The following is a 20,399-nucleotide window of genomic DNA, read 5'->3' on the forward strand; positions in this document are numbered from 1 at the left end:
ATCCACCTCTTTCTAATGCGTATTGCAGAACATAGTAAATAATTTATTCTTAAATTAGAATACATTTTCTGTTATTTTTAATTTTTCAGTGAATTACTCTATTTTTCAGATTTAAAGTATATGTAAAAATAATAAGGTCTTACACAACATTTTTTTTAATACTTTAATTATTTTGAAGCGAGTTTCAAACATATTTATAAATTATAGGTATATAAAAATAAATTAATTCACTCTCATATAAAAAATAACAAAGCTAAATTAATCAATTATTCTTAACGTAAATTTGTCTATGGATGTAAAATAGGTACAAGGTACACGTGCTAGATACAATTTGCATCATCTTATTTGTTTTCAGACATCTATTGTATATCAGCGTAGTTATTTTCAGTTTTATTATTACATACAACTTTATTGATTTGATTTCATAAATATATATTATTATTATTATAAAATATTAACAATGATATATGTGATATCGTTATTCGTTATAGTAAGTACCGATCAAACATTTTACGTATAACGCAACTCAGAAGTCCTAGTTGATTAATATATTAATATACGTATATTATACCTGTCACGTTCATCATACATATTTTTTTATTTCAATTTGTATTTACATATTTAAATCTCTTTTTTCATTCCTCATAAAGTCATACTGCCATGCCGTCGTGGTACTGATTATGTATATCTTGTTTGAATAAATTCTACTACTTAAAATTAATTTATAGTATTATACCTACATGACTTTATATTATTTGTGTATTATAATCTACAGTAGTTGAAATATTAAAAAAAAAAATGTTTTTTTTTTTTAATAAGGCGAGACATCTTGATCATTGGAATGCTATATAAAATTATGGTTTATTAAGTCAGTCCTTAAGAGTCCAAAACTTGTCTTGTGTTTATTATAGTTGGTAAAAATCAGTACATTAAAATCTAACTTTTCGAAAGACATTTTGTGAGACCTTTAAATTTAAAATATTTTTTTTATCATTTATAAGTGATATTTTCTCACGAAATCCTATTCATGTTTAGTTTACTTAACAGAAGACAACAGTGGAAATTTGGCGTTAAGACATACAAAGTTACAACAACGTACAATATTATAATCTAATCGTAAAATCTTATTACTAATATTTTTTTATATTTTATGCTCTACCTATATGTAACTGTACAAACATAATATTATTTGTGTTTTCATGTATACCACGAAAGGGCCTCACAAACTTTCTTAAAGATAAATTATCAAATTCTCTAGTTTTGCTGTCTAGATTGTATAAAAGTTGACTTTTTAATCATTTTCCAAGAACTAAATGTCATACGTCATTAAGTCGACCATCTTTGATGTAGGTATATACAATACGCGCATGATACATATAATATAGTATTGAGTTTTAACTTACAAACGTTTATTTTTATTGTTGTCTCGTACGTATGTATTATACTTATAAGTTAGGTACTTGTATAATACCCACGTTTTTGTTTCAACAACGATTTATTTTTAATTAAAAACGATCGTTCTGCTGTTGTATACACATCATCATGTCCATAACATACATTATATTATGTACTTAATAAGACGTATTACCTATACCGCATGTCTAGAATTGGTAAATCAGAAACGGAATGCATTATAAGACAGATATATCTGAAGCGGAAATGTGGTTTTGACCCTGAATGCTCTGTGTAACCCAATCCTAATACCTATACGTCGTACAATAATATTAAATCTATTTAGCAATCTGTGTGTATATACGGTATATACCATATACCGCGACTACCCGATGACCCAATATATGTACGTACGTCAATGTCTATTAGTGTAGGGTAGAGAATAGATATCCATACTGTTTTCTTTGATTTATTATTTATTTGTTTATTTATTGCGTGTAGAGTCACTTATAGGTTACTTATTACGACAGTATTTATTTATATATTAGCTTATAATATGTAATACGTCTTATACTCGTATCGTTTCGATTTAGATACTTATCGGCTAATTAGTATTGTATTCGAATTCGAAATGAGACATGTCGACCAATATCGTCGCGCGAGCACTGACCTTGTGCAAATTCGATAAAACGAACGCTCGATGTGCGTTTTTGTAGTGCGCGCGCGCGCATAAATGCTTATAACTGCATTGAAATCTCCCACCCGACTCCGTCCGTCCGGGTGCTAGCTGCAGTTAGTTCGTTGCATTTCGTAAATAATTAACTTCTACTTGCACGTACAACACGTGAACATATAGTCGTGTGTAACACACACACACACACACACACATATATATAAAGCTCTCGTCCGCTCATTCCATTATTAGACGTTGTCAAAATGTCAAGGCCGATCCTCGCTGCAATTGATTTGATTGGGTTACCCCCATACGTGAAAATTTCATTTGGATGTGCCTACGTGTTTTTTTTCCCATACGTTATTGTGTGGTGTTCCACCGTCAATGGTTCGTAAACCGTGGATATGCGTTTATTACGTATATACACACAGTAAAATATGGTGAAGGTACCACTTGTACATAGCGTATATTTTGTTCCGTCCAAATCATAATTGTATTAACCTGAAATAGAATTTATATACGGAGTGATCTATATTTATAACTACGTGACAATTATATTATTATTTCAGAACATATACTTAACGCTTTTCACAAATTTTTAGTTTTTTATAGTTGTTATCCTTATATGATTGGCAACATATACATTTTTAATAGCGCGTTTTATATAGTTATATAACTATTGTAAGTATTTGAGTAATTGAGTTTATACTATAGTGGACAAATGGATCAATATCTTGCAAGGTACCCCTGTATCACTATCCATTCCGCTCATACGTATTCTTTAAATACGAATAAATCATAATAACTAGTCTAAAATTCGATTTTTATGAATCCAAGTAGGTATTCTCAAAAATATTTTGCTTTGGAATGAGAAATAAAAAATACATGTCGTCAAAAAAGTGAATAAAATGTAATTTCTTTTAAAAAGGGTAACGTTTAACGACTAAAAATTATGCAAAAAAATATTTTCTTAAGTGCGTTTATATAGCTTTTAAAATAATTAGTGATTTGCATTTGATGAATTACTATAGGTAAATATGCAAAAGGAGAGGGTCGAGATATAAGTGTAATAAAATGATACTCGAGTAGAGAGCCCTGATTTTGCATCTACTCACTAGACTGACTAAACCACTATTAAATCACAAGTCTAAAGTAATATATAATTATTAATTACATCTCTTAAATCTCACATACAACTATTACAACCTAACATGCAATTGAAATATTTGTAGTTATATTATATTGCAATTAAATTATATTATATTATAATAAGCGCACATTTTATACGGATCGAACAAAAACATAAAATAATAAAACTTTTTACATATTACACACGCGTCCATTATCTGCCTTACCCTCATATACCTAAGTTACATAAAATATTAACGTAATATGTTAAATATATTATTTTCCTTATTTCCAAATATATATATATATACTGTAATGATCGCCAAGCGGAAATTTACTTAGCAATATAATATTAATTTAATAACAATTTTAAAGTGATTTATAAGTACTTTTTTGTTTGTTATATTGTAGCTATATTTATAGCTCATAAAATATCAGAAAAATTGAAGAAACTATGGATAATTGTATCGTCTTAAAATTGGTATATACTGAAAATGTAGAGCATCATAATGTAGTATATTATATTTGTGAGTAAGATAGTGAATAGTGATAAACTCTGATATAGCAAATGAGTGTATCGCTTTTTCTTAATGTAAACCTATAACCTTGCTTTACTTCTTAATGCCTTCTATTATATATCTTCCTTTTGGTTCTAAACGAAGTTAAGTGCATTGTATTGTTTTTATAATCATAAATTCGGTTTGTTTTTCTTTAGGTACGTCTGTCATAATATTTTAGAACATTAAAAAGCTTAACTCTTCAGCTTTAAAAGTGATTTCTCGTAGCAGATTAAATCTTATTATTGCTACTCTGTGGTAAAAAAACTTCAATGTTCTTTCAAAATATCGAAATTAAAATCTCTAAAATGAGATCAGTGAGTACCTTTCGTTTCATTTTTCATATGCAATAATTTATCATTGAATAAAAATATATCTCGTCCTTATATAATGATCTATTCAATGACAAAGTATACAAAAAATATGATATGTAGAAGTGTTCCCTGGTCTTAAATCATTTTTTTGTATATATAATAGTCACTCGATTATTCGAAATGTTTGTCGGTGAGACACACTCTAACCTATAATTCGAATTTCTTTAAACGCGATTATATGTAAGTTCATATGTATAAAGATTATTTACAATCTATTTAACGTACTCGTAATGAAACTAATAACGACGGTGGTTAAATATTATCGTAGTTTATAAATGTTGTCGTATCTTACCTACCTAATCTAAACTTTAATCGTATCATTTTACCTAAATAAACTTCTGCAATGGTGGGTAAACCGTTATTGAAATTGCAAATAAAACGTAGTCAGTCGCAAAATGGGTCCCAAGTACAAATGTTTGTCGATAGCTGACAAAAAAAAGTGATCGCTGCAGTTGAAGCAGGTGAAAAAAAAGATGTTGCTCTACGTTTTGGTGTCCCAGCTTCTACGCTTCCGACAATACTTAAACAAAAGGACCATGTTAAAACATTAACACATTATTATTTATCACGGATTAGACAAGAAAAAATGTGAGTACCCCGATCTGGAGAATGTCTTATGGTTTGGTTTACTCAATGTAGGCAAAATAATATTCCAATATCAGGACCTATTTTAAAAGAAAAATCTAAGTTGTTTGCGCTATACCAACTTAGGTAACACAAATTTTCAAGCCAGTGAGGGTTGGTTGGAAAAATTTAAAAAAACGTCTTGATTTGACTTTCAAAAAAGTATGCGGAGAGAGTGCAAGTGTTGACCCGTGCATTTTTCACTATATAGATTGGAAAAATAAGTTAATCAGTCAGACAGTTTGATTGGTTGATTATGATGCTAGGGATATTTTTTATGTCGATGTGATCGGACTTTTTTACAAATGTTTACCAGATCGCTACACTTTGATATTTAAAAACGAAAAAAAACTTATGTTTTTAGAATGAGTTGTTTTTTTTTTTACTGATTTCGTTGAACACTTAAATTAATGTAACAATTTTTTAGTACAGTATAATTTATCTGATTCTAATATATGAATATAAAAACCTAATTAAGGAATAGCAGGTATTTAACTTTATCCATGTAAATATGTAATGTATAATAGTATATTATATAGATAGTATACCTAACTACATATAATATTCTAGACTCTGTTCTTCGTAAACAATTAGTGTAATCCGATATTGTTGCGTATAAAACATATATTACCGCAGACGTCTTATATATTATTAATGATGATGATAGGTAATCATTTGAACTTATCAAAACCTTAACTTTGAACATTGTGTTAATTAACACTATATATTTTTAGTGTATACCTATTTCGCATTGCCTAAAACACAATATGTTATTCGGTATATACATATACATATATTGGCTGTCGAGTTATTGTTTGTGAATATATACAACACAGAAATAAATAGGTATATGATATTATATGCGATAATATAAATTAAAATTTGTTTTTATTCATTTTTCTTTCAACGTATTTTTTTATTGTTAACTATATATATATATATATATATATATATATATATATCGAATCAAGGGCATACAAGTCAACAGTTGAAAAGAGGATACCTATTATGCAGTGAATAAAAGTATTCAAGGTCGTATATCATATAATGCTACTTACCAGTGTTTTTTTTTTTTACATTAAATTTGTAGAGGTGAAGGTCGAGGAGAGTTTTCGCTCCTAATATATCTACATACTGTATATATACTCGGGGAAAACGGAACGACACTAATGTGACACATAGTAATATCGACTATATCATATCGATCGCCCTGAGCGCATTTGGCAAGGCTAAAAATAGACTGCAAAGTTAAAACGATTTATCAATAGGTACATATCTATCGTGAGTTTGTACTTCACCTAGTCATTATTGCTAATGTTTCTATGATTGCCAGGTTACTAGCTGATATCCATCGTATTGCCTATACACGTTGTATACGTTCTCGGCCTGCGTTATGGTTTATTATGTCGTGTCGTGTTGAATAATACCTCACAATTATAATGTATCATTATCAATTTACATTTATAAACACCACTACCGAATAATACAGTAGTTGACTTATGATGTTATTATGTATATTTTCGATTGCTATACACGAACAGTGTGTTAATGTGTTAATTGAATATTTTGTAATATACCTATGTAATTAATATGCATATCTGCAATATACACGGTATATATAGGTTATATAATACTTATATTTTTTTATTAGCAGATATATTTTTATAATTTTACGCGTTCGTGTGAACACTATACGTTTTTTAGTCCTTACCGAGGTTACCGTATACGTTTTATCATATGGATATTTCAGTTTACGCGTCAATACTATAATATGCATTATGCACACTACATTATAATATGTATCGATATGTACAATGTTACTCTATAGTTCTACGATTTCACAGTATCGTAGTATATAACAATATAATATTATATTGTTGCTATTTTCAAAAAACTTCACTCATAGCTGTGGTATTTATTGTAACGTGTCGTGTGTACGTGAAATGATCTTCGTGTATGTATGCATAAAAAAAAAATCACTCGCCGATTTATCTTTGTTACTCGTATACGCCAAGAAAACATTTAAATGAGATAAATATAACAATACTTATACTGTTTGATATATATCGAATAATATTATGTCTCGATACGCTGGTTTAATTTTTAGTCATAATAATAATTAATAAATAATAATATACTGTATATAGTGTGGACAGTCGTAGGAATTCATGCATCTGCGTTACCCTTATTTGTATTTCAATTGAAAAGTCATCGCTAATAATTGAACTCAAGCCACTCACGATTTGGTTGATTTATTCACTTATTGCAAGACTTAAACAGGCTGGTCCAAATGTACGCGTATACTTTTGGAAAAAATCGTTTATTTCGATGGTCATGGTCTTAGGGGTATATTTCTACATTTTTATTTTGACGTCGAACATCATTTTATTGTTTGATCGTATCGAAAAGTTTTAAAGTTTTTGAAAAAACATTTTTAAATATAATTTTAAGTCGTTTGATACAAAACAAAATAACATGTTTTTCTCTTATAATGACACCATATACATATTAATATATTATACCACATCCATATGAAATAGATACATATATAAATAAAGACGTATAATAAATAATACTATTAATACTGCAGTAACTCGTAAACAGGAATTCGATCGAATTCGTAATTTGTGTACTATGTGTCTATGTGGTTTTGCGTAGGTACATTGTTTGTGAACCCTACGCATATAATATTGTGCATACATTCATATTTTATACCATAACGGCAATTATAAGCTCTTCCCATTCACATTACTATGTTTACATAGTAATATATTATACATAAGATTAAATGTTATACCGTAAGTTTATAGTGGGTAGTTAAGCTAATCCTTGTGGCGCCCTTCCTTTATGAATACTGAACAAACAGTAGCTATGTAATAATTAATAACTAATATTGCAATATATATTTACATTAATATTATTCAGGAAAACGAGTGAATTTACATTAAAATGATAAATAATCATTTTCTACATTTAAGCTATATTAATTCTTATATATTTTTAATTATTTAATGACTAATATTTTATTATTGTTGTTTACAGGTTTAAGATTGGACAATAATCTGTCACTGAGTTCAATGGGTCCTCAGTCGCCTCTAGACCTCAAACCCGATACGGCTACTCTAATGGTTAATTTCAGCCCTCCTGGAGATCCTCTAAGCCCCGCAGGGTAAGCATAGTCGAGTTAAATATACATTTACTGTTTGATATTCATTATATTCAACGCCCACAAAAGATAAATAATGTGCTAGGAAATATTTGTAACTCACATAAAAGGGGAATAATAACCAATTTATAAATATTTTTCTATAAAATGCTGATAAACCTAAAACATATTACATAATTATGTGTTAAACATATTATTTACATTTTTTCAAAACTTTAAATTGTTGTGCTGTCATTTATTTCGTTTATCTGTAGATAAGAGGTGGGCATGTGGTATTTACAATACAAGAATATTTTAATTACAAATATTAAAAACAGATTAATAAACTAAATTACTTAGGCATTCGCTTTATTATTTTTATCAATTGTGACAATTATTACTGCAATTAGTTATTAAATTATAAAGAATCTTACAAATTTGTTTACCAAGTTCAAGTTAAACACTTGACCTGATTTAATCCGACAAAATTAATTCCAAAAATAATACACAATATGCAGTAATAAACCAAAATATTTCTTATTTCATTATACCTACACAGGTTAGGTATCACCCCATAATAGGAAATACTTTTACGGTATTATACACATCTGTATAAAAAATAAAATCGTGTGCATGTATATATAGCCCTACAGGTTTTGTCTCACTCAAATATTTTTTTTATTCGTTTGGAGTATATACGCTTAATAGACTTTTATATAAAACGTTTATTATTTTTTTTTTTTTTTTCATAAAAATCCGGATTCTTGCGTTATTTATCTATACTGATACCTTCTCGTACACGAATAATATTTACATATATGTAGGTACCTATAATACTAAATGTGCTCATGTGTTTATTTATCTAATCATAAAACCGGTCGATAAAAAACTGATAATCGTTCATTCCCATACAATATATTACATTCTCATTATCAAACTTTTTTTAATTGAATTCGTTTGATTCGATGTATATGCATCGGTATTTTAAAAATATGTATAATGTATACTACAATATAAGTACGCGTATACATTTACATTTAATTAAATAGGTAGTATCTAGGAAATCCAATTTACCATACCACATAGGTACTGTACAATGAATATTACCTTATATATATATTATTATAGTGTAAATATTGAATACCACAATAATATTATCTGATATTCAGCCGAACTCGATGTACATATTATTAACATTATCAATAATGCGCTGTCGACGTGTAACAAACATATGAAATGACCTAATATTATTACATCCAATATAAATCGTCATTGTTGTGTTTATACGAATTTATTTTTTTTTTTTTTCACTAACAAGTCGTATTCATCAATTATTTCGTTCTGTTACATTTCGCAATGCTCTCGCCGTGCGCGCGTCTCAGTTGTAAATTAATTTTAGCATAGTAGGTACATATTTCTGCAGTGTCCGTCGTGTGTATATCACAGTAAACCCGAAGACAAACATTTATTTTGGCTGGCAAATATTTTGTGCTTGTTTATCATATAACAGTATTTGCACAGTGTGCAATGAACATAATATTTTAATAGTGTGTGTTCTTCGGCTTTGTTATATACTCGATGTTCGGTCCAAATAGTGTCTCTCGGCGATTGTTATTATTGTTTTCACGTTAAATCGGAGTTTTTGAAGACGTTAAAAATGTATTCCAATTCGTACACCATGTATTCGAGTGACAGGTAAATTTTAATGATGGGTGGTTGGCATTGTTTACTAAACTTAAACATTGAACGAAGCTTATATGAAATTATTGTTTTTTTTTTTCTTAATATTTGTTTATCGTTTTTATTCAAATACGTTTTTACAAATCGTCTATAGATATTTCTTTTGTGGTAAATGAGGTTTATAAGTTACAGAGGCTATGCAATACAAAAATAAATTAATATAGTATTATAAATATATAGAGTTGTATTTACAGTGTGGTTGAATAGAAACCAGTATATTTATAGAAAATTTGTTCATATTTATTGTGGTTTTGTAAAGACATTCTAAATGAAGTTTGAAACACTTTTTATAATGTGCTTATATATTTTATGATGTTTATTGCCTCTAAGTAATATTTAAGTACTATAATAATAACGTTTTAAAAGAAGTATCTTATGTGTTTCAATCTCAACTACCTATAATACATATATTTTTTAATATAATGAACATTAAAGACTAGGTACATTTTTTTAGTATACTTGTTGTCTATTGTAGTACTTATTGTATTGTGTTATTGTCAAAACCTATTAAGTACCTACTTAACTTAAATTTTGTTGCTTAACTTTTATAATTTTAAGCTATAAACAAGTGATAAATTGTATAGTATTTGTACTTTAACTGTGCTATTAAATAAAATATTTATATTATTGGATGTATAATGAATTATATATGTATAAAAAAAAAAGTGTAAAAATTAAAAAGCTCTCATCAGACTTAAACAATATTTATTGTTTCTCTTCTTAAGCAATTTTATTGTGGATCATCAGTAGTTACTCATACCACTTAAGTATTTCTATATTAGAGGTCTTAATGTGTAGTAAATACAGTAAAGTACAATAAATATTACATACCAAATACTATATATATATATAATATATAATAGCCAGTTATTATGATGTGATTGATCTTTATAAATAAAAATGTTTAACATTTAAACTTCAAATGTCTTGATACTCGAGATTATTACCTTTGTATAGGAATTTAAATTGTTTGGTTGATCCATTATACTTAAAAAATGAAATTATATGATCATAATTTATAAAAAACTTGCTTTTATCAATTAGATTATATAGATATCATATAATTGATTTTATGTACAGTTTTATAATATTTAACATATAAACTTAAGGTTTTGTCTGTCGTATTGTTGTAAAATTTATTTTTTAAAGGTCTGCATTTTTTTTTCAATAAAACTTTTAGAAATAGGTATGTATAAATATTAAGCAGGCAGTGGTATACATTTAACCATTTAATACCTACATTGTATGGAGTATTAAAGTAATTCAATCAATTACATTATTTATTTTTATAATGAAATTCAAAGAATAGAACACTATTTATACTTTATCAATGATTTAATTAAGATAGTTTGAAAATCTTCTGTAACAATTATCTGATTAAATTTTGGCTGTACTAATTTTACAGAAGTAGAATTCTTTATATATTTATTACAATAATAATGCTATACTGTTATATACTATTTGTTTCTTTTTTTGTTCTGAAATTTATTTTCATTGAATATTGTACAGTTTGTGCCTACACCATATTTAATGATGATTCAATAATAGTATTAGTACCCAACATAATTAATGATATTAGCAAGCTAGCTGTCTTAAACATACATGTTTTATTTTATACCTACTTACACTACTATAATTATAATCAATGATTATATATTATATACTAAAATTATTGTAGCTAAAAAAATATTCCACTAAAGCCCATTAATAATAAATAGTGCATAGAATATGTTCTAATACATTTTCCAGATTAGATGGAAATAGTTACGAAATTTGTAAATTAATTTTAGGACATATTATGGAATAATATGAAACATCTAATTGTGTGTTTTATATTTAAATATGCATTGATATATTTATTTATTATTATTCAATAATTAATTTGTTTTGATTTTTGACCTATTGACATGTAAACACACTAGTATCAAAATGTAAATTTACATTGTAATGTATAATAATTATTATACTATTCCAGAAAGCTATACTTTGTATATATTTGAATTTATAAAAAATAATCAATAATTTAAAAAAAAGTATATTTAGTAAAAAAAAAAAACTGTAATACTGTATACTAGATATTTTGTAGTGAGTATAAATTACATTTTTCTTTTTTATATAGATTATACAGTGTTGACCGGAGCAATATGATGAATAATTCTTGCAACGTACAAGACTCTCCAAATTATCCACCCAACCATCCACTCAGCGGTTCAAAACATCTGTGTTCCATATGTGGAGATCGTGCAAGTGGAAAACATTATGGAGTCTACAGGTAATATTCTCGTTTCTTTTTTTTTTTCAATTTAAAAAACCAATTAATAAATTTGCCTCCATATAGTTGCGAGGGATGCAAAGGGTTTTTTAAACGCACTGTGAGAAAAAATTTATCTTATGCATGTCGTGAAGAAAACAAATGCATCATCGACAAACGCCAACGAAATCGATGCCAGTACTGCAGGTATCAAAAGTGTTTGACCATGGGCATGAAAAGAGAAGCCGTTCAGGTGTGTTATTATTTGTTTTTAATCACAAGCAGCTTGAGATAATTTAACCGTATGAATGGCATATTAAACTAATAATAACATCAGTGGTGTATTATAGGTAGTAAGTACATTCCATATTTCTAGCCTCCAGGTATCGTAATTTCGAAGCTATAAATTGAAAACTTATAAAAAAAATTGTAGGTTTAAAATTTTAAAATTATTTAATTTTTAAAAATTGATATTTTAATATCATATTATGTTGATACCATCTAAATATGACTCCCAGTCAGATTTTTCACAACAAACAAAATTCACTAAAAAATCAAAATGTACTTACACATTACTTAAAAAACTGTGTGTTCAGATTTCAGCAATATTCTACACAAATTCCCACACAAATACATCCATATCAAATTTAATCAGTTTAATCATGTTTAATGATTGTGCTGCACATTTAAAATTTTTTCGCATAATCATGTATATCTTGTTAATAAAATAACAATTCTTTTTAAATGGAATCATACAAATAAAACTGTTTGATATTTATAAAATAATGCTTACACAAAAAAATTAATCAAATAATTTTTTTATTTATAATAATATGTAAGGATGTTGGTTAAAATATCATGAATAATATTAAGTACAAAAAATCATAAATTTGTATGTATCAAATATCATTATTTATAATAAGTAATACCTATATGTTTCAATATATTATAGGAAGAAAGACAACGTACAAAAGATCGAGATCACAATAATGTCGAAGTTGAACCCACAAGCAGTTCTAATACTGACATGCCAGTGGAACTTATTTTAAGGGCTGAGAATAAAGCCGATGCTATAAAGACTGAACAACAGTACATAGAGCAACAAGTGAGGATTTTATTTATTAAACTCCATACTGTGAATAACTCAGTATAATTATTAACAAAACATTTTTTTTTCAGCATCCTCAACATACTGTTGGCGCCATTTGTCAGGCAACTGACAAGCAATTAATACAACTTGTTGAATGGGCCAAGCATATACCGCATTTTAAAAATTTACCTCTGGGCGATCAAGTTTTATTGTTGAGAGCTGGTTAGTGAATATACATTACACATATTCCACATTTTTTGTAGCATACAACATCTTTATTTATACTACATTTTATTTGTAGGTTGGAATGAGTTGATGATTGCTGCATTCTCCCATAGATCGATCAGTGTTAAAGATGGTATAGTCTTAGCTACTGGACTTACTGTCGACAGAGATTCTGCTCATCAAGCTGGAGTTGAAGCTATATTTGATCGTGTACTTACTGAACTCGTCGCTAAAATGAGAGATATGGGTATGGATAGAACTGAACTTGGCTGCTTGCGCACTATCATTCTTTTTAATCCAGGTAATTTTTTAATTAAGAATATCAATTCATCATTTTTCTTTTTAACAACAAATATTCTTTATTTTTATATTAGGTTCAAAAGGTTTACAGTCTGTGAATGAAGTGGAAGTACTACGTGACAAAGTTTATGTTGCATTAGAAGAATATTGTCGCACAACACATCCAGAAGAACCTGGACGATTCGCTAAACTACTTCTTCGGCTCCCTTCATTACGGTCAATTGGTTTAAAATGTCTGGAACATTTATTCTTCTACAAACTTATTGGAGATTCACCAATTGATACATTTTTAATGGAAGTTCTTGAATCATCATCACATGACGTTCAAGTAGCTACATGATTTCCAACAATGTTGCTAAATAATAATACCATTACTTGTATCTTATGTTTTTACATTTAAATTTTGTTGGCTAGATTAAAATATGTATACAGAATTGTTTGTAGAGATTTTCTTCATATTTATAAATTATCATTTTTTATAGCAATTTATTTCAATTGATCACTTGACCAATTAAGGAATTTATATGAATTAATGATTAAGAGCGTGTTTGGATAACATTGATTTAAAACAAGATAGATATTATTTTATTTTAATTTTAAAATACTATCATTTCTTAACCTTAATTTTAAGTAGCTTAATAAATAAGATTTGTTTTTTTATGGATTATTATTTTTCTAACAGTTAAAAATTATAAATGTATGTTCAATTTTGATAATTTAATAATCGTTAAAATTCACACCTTATTATTGTTTTACAACTTGCCATAATTTTTTTTTGTTAACACATCATTTTTTATGTGGCTATGTAATTTTATCATCATACATGTTCTATTTTATTAATTAAATCTATTATTACCTAGTAGTATATTTACTATTCACAAATTTATATGACATACTTTATTAAAAATCTAATATTTTATTTTACTTTAAAACAATTTTAATTTTAAATTAACTTTCTCATATTAGTATCATGAATTTGTAAAAAATAATTATCCAAACACGTAACTTTGTCACAATTATATTAAATATTCATTAATGTATATATTAACTTTTTTTTTTTTTAAATAAAATTTATTATTAATAATATAATGATAATATTCAGGTAGGGTTTTAGGAAAACATAAAAGTGGAGTTTTAACTCAATTTTCAGTATTATTCGAGTGTAATCAAGTTTTATTTCAAAGTACTATTAGAAGTTTAATTTGATTAATTTATTGTTTGACTTGAGATTTAAATACATAGTTTAAATATATTTTGTATTTATCTCAATATGTATACTTTATTATTATATACATACTATCTATAAACATTCTTTTAATCGAGCTGTATAAATCAACCATGATAATTATTTTAAATAATCTTGCTTCATAATATATTAAAAACATTAAATGTATAATGTCATTGTTTCGAAAATAATTATTTTACTACTTAAATAAATTTCTATCATAATTAAATATAAATATATAAGTTATTAATATTTTAACCAACTACTTACTGACAATGTTTACTTAAACTAAAATATTATCGTTTATTTATATAATTTGTTTTGTAAGAATATTTAACTATAGAAAAATATTTTTTTTTGTAACTGCTGAAAATATAAATTTTTTACAAACAAATATTGATATAAAAATGAAAAATATTTTTCCAAGAATTTTTCCTATAATAAATAAAACAAATTTCTAATTTTTTTTAAAAAAAAAAATTCCATTATGGCGCTTCTAAATTCAAAAAATAAATACACTGTATTGGTTTTTAAATACCAATTACTATTTATATTTAACTATTAACCAAAAAAGACCTATTAGTTATAAAAAAAATTAAATTGAGTGATTGTTGTTCCATGTGTAATTATTTTCAAAATTGTACTACCTATCTTAATTTTATACCTCATTATGTTTAGGAATTTATTTTAAAATTTAATGAAAAATGAATAATGGTTTATTATTATTATTATTATTATTATTCAATGTATATAATTTTATTTTTTTTAACTTATTATTATATTTACTATTATTTTTAATAAAATACTAATCATTATAATATGACATTGTAAGTTATTAATTATTAAGATGGTTACGGTATTATAATATGTATGAAAATTATGTTAGTTAATAGAGTTTTAGGTTCCTAGTATTTTTTATGTGACTCTTGTTTTCTTATTATTTATTTTAATTTAATGATATATATATTTTTTTTTTTTTTTAAGAACATATTTTTTTATATAAGTGTTTTAAATTTAATCTCAAGTTTATTTCATACATTTATGAAAAAATATTAAATTTTTAAAATAAAAGAGTTACACTGCAAGTTATATAAAATATAAATGTTAATTTTATAAATGTATAAAAAAAAATTATAGTTGAAAAGGAACATATTATAATATACTATATTATCAATATATTATTCATTTTATGGGTTATTATTATTTGTAAAATGCTAAATTTAACAAGGTCGTATATCATTGTACTCTTATAGTTTCAATACATTATCTTTTAACTATATTTCACATTTAGTAATGAATTCAAATGATTATCTTTATTCTTTAAAATGTCAGTATCTCAGTAGCTCTAACAGTTTTATTCTGACATTTCAACTTTGTGTAATCGTTATGCTTTTTATTCATTTGAGACAATGACTTATAGACTGCAATATTGCAATAAAATAACAAGTTATGAAATTGAACACTGATTATATTTTAATTCATACATTTTTGAAAATTCTCAATAATTAGTATTCTATAAAAATATTCTTCCAATATACTAACATCTGTTCAAGATGTTGTTTGAACGTTACTGGTTATTTCAACAAAAATGTTTTTTCAGAGTATAGCAATTTTTATAAAAACATGAAAAGAATGAAAATGTTGGATCACAATTTATTTAAATACACTAATTCAAACTTCAAAGTATTTTAAATATGCTCTAATGTCAGTACTGACAAATAAAAAGATTGTAGCACAACATTAAGATAATATCTATAGAAAAAGTGTTATACGAGGGACACTCTTGCGTTTTTTTGTAAGAGAACCAAATTGTCACACTTAATAGAAGAAAAGTTCATCAATGTTAAAACGTTTTATTTTTTTAATACAATGAAATAAAAATAAACACAATAAAACACCGTTAAGTATAATAAAAAATAGATTATACAATACTTTAGACTTAACTGAATCGCTGGTTCTTCACGACTCGCTGACACAGCGCATTCAAAAATCAGCGATGGTTCGTTATAAGAATAACAAAAAAGAAAACTATATGACTGCTTAGTCTTAGTGCTTACATGGTTAAAACATATTATTCTAATGCATAGTGTGATCTCAATGCTACACTCACGTTTTCCCATTCCCAACATTATTATTCATTATATTCTATTATAAAGGATTGTCATCAAATTTGTAACGAAAAAACATAGGAAAATAGTTGAGCCTAACTCGATCTACCGGTAACCACTTAACTGTCTCAACTCTCAACTACTCAAGTTCACGGATTTAGATAAAATTTATATTTATTTTATTTTTAGGTATACCTATAATATATATCTAACAAACTAAGTGCTGGATGCAAATTTCAAAGTTAAATCACTAATTAAATAATTTAAAATAAACACTATTTTGGAGACGGCCTCATCTCATATCCGTTTTTTGAAAATAAAACAAAAAGAGAATAAAAATATATAAATAATTAGTGTTTTGTAGATTGACTTCGTCAAGATATTGTTGTTATTTGTAAAATATTAATTATCATCTTTTAGTAATATAATAACCGATACCTAGGTGTTTTCAAAATCACTTTGGATAAATAAATTGCTGTTTTCTAATGTATGAGTGATTTCTGGTTATCTAGCTCAAAAACAGTGGATTTAATTATAACACGAATTGGTGGAGACGCGGAGTTCTCTCATTATCCTTATTTTAAACAAAACAGTAATATCGACAAAAATAGCACAGCTATAACCTTGAAGATGTCAAAATTCCACGGAGACGAGTATTATTATTATACTTATATATTATTATTACACTATATGTCTATATAGGTACCATTCTGTATAATATATATTATATTTTGGACGGAAAATAATTATAATTATGGTTTTGGAATCGTCACGCGACTTAACGCTTTGTGGACTTTGGCTCGCCTTCAATTTTTACGATCTGTGTCTGCATGAAAACGGTTACTAATTTATGTAGTTACCTATATGGTATAAATGTATAATATAACAATAGCCGTGTTAAACACGGTGCTCGCCCACCAACGTAAAATCCAAATAAAAATGGTCAGTCTTCAATGTGTCAATTTTTACTATGTACCTACTTTTTTTTTTGCCCTTTTGCAGACTGAAAAAAATTAACAAACTTGGTGTTTTGTTTTTGCGTATGTATTCGTTTTCGTGGTTGTAACGTGTATACCATTTGTTTTAGATCGTTATTCTAGGTTCAATAACAGTATAATCGATCAGCCCAAACCACAAAGTGTGTAAATATTTTAAAAATCTATTTTCAAGTATTACCGAAGCTATTACTCTTCAAGACACGCCAGGTTCCAAATCACTCCACCGAAAAACGGTACCTACGTAATTTAGTTGATAATTGGTTTTGTATTTTAATGTTACTTAAAAAATTTAATTTGTAGATTATTGTGAATTTGAGAACAGCATCACAATGATACAGTAAGCTTTTAACAATAATTATGTTCCTATATGTTAGCCGTTAAGTATCTTTTATAAAATAACCTATTATATTAAAAGTGATTTTTCTATGCTCGTTAGGTCGATTATATGACAGTCTCAAATATAATTAAATTATCACCAACAACGACAAATTGCGAAGGTATTAGAGTGTATTATTATTTTTTGTCATTTAATGTCTTAATGATCTTGTGTTTTTTTTTTTACATCCAATAAGTTTTTTCCGGGATTCTGAAAAATAGTAAGCGTTGAGTTTTTTTTAATATTAATGTTTTTGAGCTGGGTACAGATATATATAGATAATGGTATACCTATATATATAACTTTTTTTGATACTTATCATGTATTTATTATTATTTATTTATTGATAATTATATGTTTTTTTAAATTGTTTGACATCGTTACGTTGCATGTCAACGATGATAATTTTATTTTACGATACGTATATGGTCGTATTTGATTATATTTTTGGATATACTTCCAACATAGCACGATAGGTACTCGATATTTTTCAAGTAACGTAAAAAACATTTATGGTTCATAAACTTTTCTATTAAAGTGCAAAATATAGAGTAACATGCTACGTTTTAAAAAATATCGTCGAACGAAACTTAGTTTTTAATCACTTTTTATTTTTATGCTGTTTAATATTTCGTTAGGAAAACCGTAATAGCACATATCTACATTTTCATCATTTTTTAGGAGGGCATTTAAATTGTACATTACTCATAAGATATGTGGTATCACTCATTTTAGTTTTGTACAATATGTACAACGGTTTAGACTAAAACATACTTACGAAATGAATCTTGACTCCTTCTGACATGTCTTGAAAAATATTTATCATATAAGTTATTATAAATATATTTTTGTATTATACTTTTAAAAACGTAAGTAAAATATTTTGGTTTCTAGCCATGACAATATACCTAGTTCTATGAGACATAATTTGTAGGAACTTTAGAAGTAATATATATATATATATATATATATTGTTGTAGTGTTTATAATATTAAATATAATAGGTTAACAGTTAATATTTAAAGAATATGTAATAATTAGGTAGGTATGTATATTGTATAATATAGTAAAATGGTTTTTATTACATATTTTTAAGTCTTGTATCCGTCTAACAAACGTACACATGGAAAATGTGCTTTTATTAAAACTGATATTTTATTGTTATTTAATATTTTTTATGTTAATGTAAATTGGCCTATTATCAAACTCAAAGGCATGAATATATTATCTGTTATTTCAACGGTTTTTTACGATATTTTATTTTTTAAAAGTGATGATAGACGCAAGTTATAAAGGTTATTTCATGTCTATAGATCTATGAGCATAAAAAAAATATTAAGTTAAATCGTCTAATGGTAAGAGAATCGAGATAAATTTGAAAAATCATCATTGCTTCTACCAAACCACCTAAATAATAAAAGACAAAATTTATAGCAGTGCATAATTGCACTGTCAAAATTAAATATTAAAACTTCGACTTGTTTGTGTATATTATACTGTAATTTATATTTATAAATACTTATATTTATTATTATATGCTATCATACTAAATTTTTAGTACACCTAATGACGAAAATTTTAATCATCATGAAACCATCACGTCCACATTCGAGTGTTGAGTCTGTTAAAATCATAGACGAAACTACGAGAATCAGGCAATGGTCTGGCCTTATACTAGCTGGATATCAAAGTAATTGTAGGTATTACAATCATTACATTAAAAAAAGGTAAATTGCTGTATAGAGTTGTAATTAGAATTTTTTTCTCATATTTATCACTTGGCCTGTCCTAATAAATTTGTCTAGTTTCGCCTATGGTTATTATATTGTAATATTATTATTATCATTATTATTATTATACAACGTGCATAATGCATATTGTACATTCCACATAAACTAAAAAACACTATACACATACCGAATAACAGGCTTATATATGTATGTAAAAACGAGATAATCCCGACATCCCGTACAAAATCAATTGTCTGCGACCAGAATTTTATATTTCAATAAACATGTAATTCGTTACCTACTATTACCACAGTTTTAACTTCTTATCGATTTATTTTTCAGTATTGTGAATGACAGTAGGTACGTCATATCTGGAACTCTGTGACCCAATTATCGAAAAATGCGATAATCGCATCGTTTTATTAAAATGAAAACAAAAAATCATTACACTAGATTTAAATTT

General features: G+C 26.4%; 1 protein-coding gene across 3 annotated transcripts in view; it reads left to right on the forward strand.

Moving 5' to 3' along the window:
* LOC114130882 (retinoic acid receptor RXR-alpha-A) overlaps nucleotides 1-15,909 on the forward strand; it is a 31,672-nt gene extending 15,763 nt beyond the window's left edge. For 2 of the 3 annotated variants that reach the window (XM_050206183.1, XM_050206182.1), the window contains exons 2-8: nucleotides 7,791-7,917; nucleotides 11,753-11,905; nucleotides 11,972-12,137; nucleotides 12,837-12,989; nucleotides 13,064-13,196; nucleotides 13,276-13,500; nucleotides 13,574-15,909. In XM_050206183.1, the coding sequence (XP_050062140.1) occupies nucleotides 7,791-7,917; nucleotides 11,753-11,905; nucleotides 11,972-12,137; nucleotides 12,837-12,989; nucleotides 13,064-13,196; nucleotides 13,276-13,500; nucleotides 13,574-13,839 (1,223 nt within the window). In that variant the 3' untranslated portion in view covers nucleotides 13,840-15,909. Of the gene's footprint in view, nucleotides 1-7,790; nucleotides 7,918-9,263; nucleotides 9,589-11,752; nucleotides 11,906-11,971; nucleotides 12,138-12,836; nucleotides 12,990-13,063; nucleotides 13,197-13,275; nucleotides 13,501-13,573 lie in introns of those variants that run through there. The other variant, XM_050206184.1, reaches the window with a different exon arrangement.
* The last annotated feature ends 4,490 nt before the right edge of the window (nucleotides 15,910-20,399 follow it).

This window comes from Aphis gossypii, chromosome X (assembly GCF_020184175.1).
Source record: "Aphis gossypii isolate Hap1 chromosome X, ASM2018417v2, whole genome shotgun sequence".
In the NCBI taxonomy this organism is placed as follows: domain Eukaryota; kingdom Metazoa; phylum Arthropoda; class Insecta; order Hemiptera; family Aphididae; genus Aphis; species Aphis gossypii.